The sequence below is a fragment of the Anolis sagrei genome, chromosome 6 (assembly GCF_037176765.1).
Source record: "Anolis sagrei isolate rAnoSag1 chromosome 6, rAnoSag1.mat, whole genome shotgun sequence".
Taxonomy (NCBI): domain Eukaryota; kingdom Metazoa; phylum Chordata; class Lepidosauria; order Squamata; family Dactyloidae; genus Anolis; species Anolis sagrei.
In genome coordinates, this window is record NC_090026.1 from 49,383,040 (window position 1) to 49,391,957 (window position 8,918).

The following is an 8,918-nucleotide window of genomic DNA, read 5'->3' on the forward strand; positions in this document are numbered from 1 at the left end:
GACCAGCCATCTCATGGTGGTGTTTCTGGGATTATGTGGGAATAGCACTCAAAGAAAAGAAAGTGACCTCTGACCTGCCTTGAGCTCTAGCACATCTTTGTTTGGAAATCAGGCATTGTCTAGTTCTCCAGTGGAAAACAACATTTTCCAACCACTGCACAAGGAATGTGGTCTTTTCATGTCTCTCGTCTTATCTAGCTCATTCCCAATCATTATCTCCCACCCTTCTGAGTGGAAAACAAAAGTTACAAAACTGCCTTGCCCAATGTTGCAATACGGAGTATTTAATAATTTAAGGTTTGTTTTCTACAAAAAAAGCAAGAGCTCATAAAAGAGCCCACTGTGACAACTTAAAAAAGAAGATACAAAGTTTGTGGTTGAAGTGAGGTGATGTTTTCAAGGATCCCAATCCCTGAGCCTCAATGAGGCAAGTCCAGTGTTAGTCCACATACTGCCAGGGGTGGTCATAAACCGACACCCAGGTGCCAAGTGTTCAAATGGCCAGCTTCCCTGGCTGCCACCTCCTTCTCAGCGCTTCCGCTTGCTGTTGCGAAGGACCTTCTTGCGCTTGAGGATCATTTCGTAGAGTTTCTCCAGGGCTGGCTGAAGTCCCAGTCCGCTGACGGCGCTGCAGCCCTGGATGTGGCTCAAAGTCGAGGTGCAAAGTTCATGCAAGCCAAGCAGTTTCTCTACCTCGGCCACCGAGAGCGCCTGGGCCACGTCTTGCTTGTTGGCCAACACCAACACAGGGACCCCTTGATTGTCCGAGGAGCGGGCGATCCGGTGCAGCTCCACTCGGGCCTCCTCCAGGCGCTCTGCCTCGGACGAGTCCACCACAAAAACTACCCCATCGGTGTGGCGCATGTAGGATTTCCAGAGCGGGCGTAACTTCTCCTGACCCCCCACGTCCCAGACTTGGAAAGTGATGGCGCGAGAGCCGCCCAACGGCACTCGGATCTTCTCCATGTTGAAGCCTTTCGTCGGTGCGCTCTTGACAAACTCCTGGAATTTCAGGCGGTACAGCAGGGATGTCTTGCCGGCCGCGTCCAGCCCTACCACCACCACATGCAGAGCCTGGAGATGGGGCCGGAAGGAGGGCACTGGGGCCAGCTGGTTCCCCATAGTCCAAGGATCAGTGGCGCCGAATCTCAAGGAGCGCTGGTGGCTGGATTAGCACTGCTTGCAGCCGTTGCAACACTATGGAAAGACACAAAGATACACTTAAGACCTGTGCAAATATTTTGTCATATGTAATTCAATGTGCCTAAGAGTCTAACACAGATGTCCCCATACTTTGAAAGCAAAGGTCCTGTTCACGGTCCCTCTGACTGTTGGGGGGCTGGATTATAATTTGAAAAAAATGTGGACAAATCCCTTGAAAGAACAATACAATATTTAAAATGAAGAACCATTTTAGCCAACATAAACTTAATCCGTATGTCAATGAGAAGTGTGAGGGCCCTTCAACACAGCCATATAATCCAGAATATCAAGGCATATAAACCACATTATCTGCTTTGAACTTGATTATCTGATTCCACATTTCAAAGCAGATATTGTGGATTTTATACAGCTGTGTGGAAGAGGCCTAAGCCTACTTTTGGTGGATGAGTTAGTCAAGTTAATTAGGATTGTTGTTGTGTGCCTTCAGGTCATTTCAGACTTAGGGTGTGGGTCGGGTAAATCACCTTGGAGGGCAGCATCTGGCATCTAGGCCTTAGGCCCCTTATACACTACCATAAAAAAATTATACTATCCTCTTTGAACTAGATTATATGGCAGTGTAGACTCAGATAATCCAGATCAAAGCAGATAATGTGAATTGTCTTCTTTGATAATCTGGATTACTGTATATAAGACGACCCGAATATAAGCCAAGGATTGACTCAAATTTGGATTGACTCAAATATAAGCCGAGGGTGGGAAATGCAGCAGCTACTGGTAAATTTCAAAATAAAAATAGATAACAATAAAATTACATTAATTGAGGCATCAGCTGGTTAAATGTTTTTGAATATTTACATAAAACTATAATTCAACGTAAGACTGTCCAACTCTGATTCAACCATTATTCTAACCTCCTTCAATTACGTATCCTTCCAATAATAACAAATAGAGTATAATAATAATAATAATAATAGTATAATAAATGTAACAATAACAATAATAGAGTAAAATAATAAATGTAACAACAATAATAAAGTAAAACAACAAAAACAATAATAACAACAAAGTAAAATAATAAATAACTTTGACTCGAGTATAAGCCGGGGGAGACTTTTTCAGTCTAAAAAAAGGACTGAAAAACTAGGCTTATACTCGAGTATATTCAGTATATGGCAGTGTAGAAGGGGCCTTAGTTTTTTGGGTCTATTTATTTATTTATTTAGGACATTTATATCCCGTCCTATCTCGACTCTGCAGAGGGACTCAGGGCAGCTAACAACAAAAAAACATAAATATACATATTAAGTAAAAACAGTATAAAACATTACAAAAACATTAAAACAATCACCAATTTAAGTCGTCATCCTAAAAGCAGTCCATCAGAGTCCATTACAACCATATCTTTGCTATCAAGTCAGTCTAGTCCGCAAAGGACTGATCCCACAACCAGGATTTCACTTTTTCCGGAAGGTCAAAAGGGATGGGGCAGATCTGATTTCACTTGGAAGAGAATTCCATAGCTAAGGGGCCACCACGGAGAAGGCCCTGTCTCTTGTCCCCACCAACTGCGATTACAATGGTGGGGGGACAGTGAGCAGGGTCTCCCTAGACGGTCTTAAAGTCCTAGGTGGTTCATAGCGGGAGATACGTTTGGACAAGAACAACTTGAATAACTGCAAGTTGCTTCCGCTGTGAGAGAATTGATAATCTGAAATGACATTGCTTGGAGGATGCCTGGACGTTTTGATGTTTTACCATCCTTGTGGCAGGCTTCTCTCGTGTCTCCGCATGGGGAGCTGGAGCAGACCGAGGGAGCTCATCCGTGTTTTCCCTGGATTCGAACCCACGACCTGTCGGTCTTCAGTCCTACCGGCACAAGGGTTTAACCCATTGCACCACCAGGAGTTCCTAAGAGACCCCTAGTCTAACATTTCAAGCATTTTAACGACAACACAGCAGAACTATTTGATGGCTTCACATACTTTTCGGACTCTAAAATAATTCCACAATTAGACCTTTCAAAATTCCCAATACATAACTTATTGACATAGGTGCATAAGAGTATCCATTAGAACAGAGGAATGGGAGACAATAGTGAAATCTCATAGAATTCCATGAGATTCCATGCATTTTGCCTTACTTCACATCTCACTTAACAGAGCCCTTTCTTTTCCATTTTTAAATACTCCAAGGCCACTCTACTGTATTTCCTCAATTCTTAGGCCCCTTCCACACTGCCATATTATGAAATCGGAAAATCCAGATTATCTGCTTTGAACTGGATAATATGAGTCTACACTGCCATATAATCCAGTTCAAAGCAGATCAACTGGATATTATATGGCAGTGTAAAAGGGGCCTTGCATAACAAGAGATTTGGCTCTTTTTCGCCTAGTTATTAGGGAAGCCTGCACAGGCTCAATCTTGCTGCAATTCCACAAAACAGGAGCTACTAGAGGCAAGACCCAATTCCTAGGGGTAGGAGAGGAGTTCACTTTGGAGGATTTTTTTTTTACTTTGGGAAAATCAATCAATAACATGTTTTTTAAGTAAGCAAATCAACAAAAAGGATCTTAAATAATAGCTTCCTTTTCCAGCCTGGTCTAGATCCGGACATAATAAATTTAAATGTTGTTACGCAGATAAATACATGTATTATTACAATACATAGTATAATAGGATGCAATACTAATAAGATGCAAATTTAAAATGCATAGTTTAAAATGGAGATGTTTAGGATTCAGGGGAAAACCCTATTTCCTGGTTTGTTTGTCCCAAGGTTATGTGACTGCCATACAGAATCTAGATTGTCTGCTTTGAACTGGATTACATGGAAGTAAACTCATATACACCAGTTCAAAGTAGATAATGTGGATCATTGTAACAATAGTGTATTGTTAATATGTTTTATTATAATGATATAATACTAATATAATAATCTATATAAATAAAAGTGTAATGTTCGTTTGTGGGATTAACATAACTCAAAAACCACCGAATCAATTGACACCAAATTTGGACACAATACACTTATCAGGCCAACGAGTGACCATAACTCTTAAAAAAACCAAAAAACACAACAGAAGAGATTAAAAAACAAAACAAAACATTACAATGCATGCATAAAACCCCACACACACACATATATGCAAACACACATATATACACATATAATAATAATAATAAATATTTATTATTATTATTATTATTATTATTATTATTATATACACAAATATATACACACATACGCACACACAAAACACATATACACAGACTGGGCCACAGCAACGCGTGGCAGGGGGCGGCTAGTCTATATAAATAAAAATGTAATGTTCGTTTGTGGGATTAACATAACTCAAAAAATCCACTGGATGAATTGCTGTCATATTTGGGCACAAGACACCTACTATCCCAAGGAATGACCATCACTGGAAAAAAATTGATTTTGTCATTTGGGAGTTGTAGTTTCTGGGATTTATAGTTTACTTACAATCAAAGAGCATTCTGGACTCCACTAATGATGAAATTGAACCAAATGTGGCACACAGGACTCCCATGACCAACAGAAAATACTAGAAGGGTTTGGTGGGCATTTACCTTCAGTTTGGGAGTTTCAGTTCACCTACATACATAGAGCACTGTGGACTCAAACAATAAAGGAACTGGACCAAACTTGGCACGGATACTCATATGCCAAAATATGAACACAGATGGAGTTTGGAAATAGACCTTGACATTTGGGAGTTGTAATTACTGGGATTTACAGTTCATCTACAACCAAAGAACATTCTGAACCCCCACCAAGGACAGAATTGGGGCAAACTGCCCACACAGAACCCCCAGGACCAACAGAAAATACTTAAGACCATCCAGTTCAACTCCCTTCACCAGGGCAAGAAAATGTAATCAAGCCCTCCCGACAAAGAGCCATCCAGCCATAGAGATAGATAGATAAATATAAATATAATTCACACACATACACAGATATAGTATCCTAGATTTGAAAGGGACCCCTAAAGGAGGACAATTCTATGTTCCATGTTCCAGAGTAGACAAACCAGACACTCTCCACATCAACACTGACAAAGAAACAGAAAGCTATACTGTTTACCTATAAGTATAAAGAAATTACATATATTAGAAGCCAACACTTTCTCATTACTTTATTTTCCAGATCACCAGACTTGGCCGCAGCAATACGTGGCAGGGGACGGCTAATAATAATAATAATAATAATAATAATAATATTTTGTCGTGTCAGGAGCGACTTGAGTAACTGCAAGTTGCTTCTGGTGTGAGAGAATTGTCCGTCTGCAAGGACGTTGCCCAGGGCATGCCCGGATGATTTTTAATGTTTTTATCATCCTTGTGGGAGGCTTCTCTCATGTCCCTACATGAGGAGCTGGAGCTGATAGAGGGAGCTCATCCGCCTCTCCCCGGATTCGAACCTGCGACCTGTTGGTCTTCAGTCCTGCTGGCACAGGGGTTTAACCCACTGTGCCACCGGGGGCTCTAATAATAATAATAATAATACAGCAAGAAATACTGTTTACCCATAAGCATCAAGAAATTATATATATTAGAAACCAACACTTTCCAATTACTTTATTTTCCAGATCACCAGACTGGGCCACAGCAACGCGTGGCAGGGACAGCTAGTAGTAGTAGTAGTAGTAGTAATAATGATACATCACACAGTTCTAGACACTTGGAAAGTGTTCGACTTGTGATTTTTTGATACGAAATCCAGCATATTGATCTCGTTTGCTATGACATACTGTTTTTGTGTCAATGACATAATAATAATAATAATAATAATAATAATAATAAATCGCACAGTCCTAGACACTTGGAAAGTGTTCGACTTGTGATTTTTTGATATGGAACCCAGCATATTGATCTCGTTTGCTATGACATACTGTTTTTGTGTCAATAACATAATAATAATAATAATAATAATAATAATAAATCGCACAGTCCTAGACACTTGGAAAGTATTCGACTTGTGATTTTTTGATATGAAATCCAGCATATTTGCTATGACATACTGTTTTTGTGTCAGTAACATAATAATAATAATAATAATAATAATAATAATCTGTTTTGATAATTTGGATTATATGGCAGTATACAAGTAGACAAAGCCCAATGATCAAAATGGGAGGCTTCAAAATACCTTCCTAATGCAATGTAATTAATTGCAATATATTCTTGTAAGAGTGTAAGGTTTCTTTCTTTCTTTCTCTTATTTCCCTCTAAAAAAAGATGCTTACTTTGCAGAAAAAGGGCTCCACTCTCCCTAGAAACACTACTCTTCGGGGTATTTCTATTGTCCCTGGTTATACATTCTCTATAATGATGTGTGCATGGGGGAAATCACTCTGCACATGCTCCAAAACTTGCATTACTACACTCATATTGGGGCCATAAAGGAAAGAATTGGGAGATCTACCTCCCCAGTACTAAAGAAAGAGGGCCATCAGGCAAAGCTTACAAATTCCAGGACATTCTCACCTCCATTGAGCTGCCAAGCCACAAAAGTCGATTATCCACAGTCAGCAAATTGCACATCCGTTCCAGCCGATCACCCAACACCATCTGAATGGCAGCAAGCAGGCGGCAGTAACCAGAGAGGCCAAATTGGGGGCGTGGCTACTGCCACAGCCAATCAGGACTCGCCTGGAGCAGAGTAAGCTGCAATGGGGCGGGGCGTCCGAGGAGGAGGGCTCTGGGAGGGAAGAACTGCTCAAACCCGCCCGCGGGAATCTCTACGCCTCAGGGTCCTAAACACGCTCGTATTACAGCTAATTCTGGCTGGCCAATATGCACAGGGGCCTTCATAGAATCATAGAATCAAAGAGTTGGAAGAGACCTCATGGGCCATCCAGTCCAACCCCCTGCCAAGAAGCAGGAATATTGCATTCAAATCACCCCTGACAGATGGCCATCCAGCCTCTGTTTAAAAGTTGATTTATGGGTTTTATTTATTTATTTATTTCAAAGTTTTCTATACTGACCTTCTCACCTCATTGAGGGACTCAGCCCGGTTTCCAACCATAAAAACACATACAATCAGTAAAATATCATAGTTCACAATTACAGTAACACATTTAAAATAACAATATATTTAAAACTACGGTGGTCAGTCGTCATATTAAAATCAAATATACATCATCTTCCATTCAGAATCCTAGGATGTTGTCTCATTCATTGAAAGCCTGTCTCCACAACCACATCTTCACCCGTTTCCTAAATGCCAGGATAGACGGGGCGGTTCTGACCTCCGGTGGGAGAGAGTTCCAGAGTTGCGGGGCCACCACCGAGAAGGCCCTGTCCCTCGTCCCCACCAGGCGTGCCTGTGCGGCCGGTGGGACCGAGAGCAGGGCCTCTCCAGACGATCTTAATAATCTTGATGGTTCGTAAGGGAGAATACGTTCGGTTTTCTTAAGCAAGGAATACTCAGGCCCTTTCTACACTGCTATATAATCCAGGGCCCTTCCACACAGCCCTATATCCCAGAATATCAAGGCAGGAAATCCCACAATATCTGCTTTGAACTGGGTTATCTGAATCCACACTCAGATAATAATAATAATAATAATAACAATAATAATAAACTTTGGGTTGTTGTAGGTTTTTTTGGGCTATATGGCCATCTTCAACAGAAAGGAGGAAACCATGAAAATGAACAAAATCTGGCTACCAGTATTTAAAAAACTCTAACATTACAACAGCACAACAACAGAGAGGGAACAAACAAGGACATCTAATCACCTCTCAACAAAAGATTGCCCCAGGCACTGCCAGGCCACCAAGGCGGTCAGTTGAAACATTCACATCTAGCTCCAACAGACAAGCGTCCTTTGTCCCACTCTGGTCATTCCACAGATATATAAATATAATAATAATAATATTAATAATAACAACAACACTTTATTTGTACCCCGCTACCATCTCCCCAAGGGACTCGGTGCGGCTTACATGAGGCCGAGCCCAAACACAATAATGCAAGCAATAATCACAACAATACAAGCAATTAAAATAAAGAACATAGACAATAACATACAACATTATCAATAAGACCACATACAATTAAAACTGTGGGAAGGCCAAATGTAAAGTTAAAATTAAAAATGCTGGAGCATGGACGAAAGGTGATAGTGGCGTTTGTGGAAGGACATACGAGCAGACCTAAAAAGTGCTTTAGAGGACAAAGTGCTATGGGATGATTATTCCGGGAAGGCACACTGGAACAGTCATGTCTTCAAGCTCCCCCTAAAGACTGCCAAAGTTGAGGCCTGTCTGATGTCCTTAGGGAGTGAGTTACAGAATCGAGGGGCCATCACAGAAAAGGCCCTCTCTCTCGTCCCCACCAATCGCGCCTGTGATGCTGGTGGGACTGAGAGCATGGTCTCTCCAGATGATCGAAGAGATTGTGTGGGTTCGTATACAGAGATGCGGTCACGCAGGTAGGCGGGTCCCAAACCTTTCAGGCCTTTATATAAGCCTATATATAAACCCTTTTCCCTAGTTCCAACAGACTTCGCAACCTCTGAGGATGGTTGCCATAGATGCAGGCGAAACGTCAGGAGAAAATGCCTCTAGAACATGGCCTACAACAAAAAACCTACAACAACCCAGTGATTCTGGCCATGAAAGCCTTCGACAATATATAATAAACTTTATTTAATACCCCACCACCATCTCCCCAATGGGGACTCGGGGCAGCTTACATGAGGCCAAGCCCAACA

At 41.4% G+C, this 8,918-nt stretch overlaps 1 protein-coding gene across 1 annotated transcript; it reads right to left on the reverse strand.

Annotated features, from left to right (window-relative positions):
• Nucleotides 1-258: 258 nt before the first annotated feature.
• On the reverse strand, nt 259-6,799 carry ARL4D (ADP ribosylation factor like GTPase 4D). Its single transcript, XM_060781247.2, has 2 exons — nt 6,682-6,799; nt 259-1,197 (listed from the first exon to the last, which is right to left on the reverse strand). The coding sequence occupies exon 2, from the start codon at nt 1,120-1,122 to the stop codon at nt 529-531; it is 594 nt and encodes a 197-aa protein (XP_060637230.1). The 5' UTR covers nt 1,123-1,197; nt 6,682-6,799; the 3' UTR covers nt 259-528.
• Between the last annotated feature and the right edge of the window lie 2,119 nt (nt 6,800-8,918).

Excerpts from the sequence above, each read along its gene's own strand:
- ARL4D (XM_060781247.2), bottom strand. The coding sequence starts at position 1,122 with ATGGGGAACCAGCTGGCCCCAGTGCCCTCCTTCCGGCCCCATCTCCAG.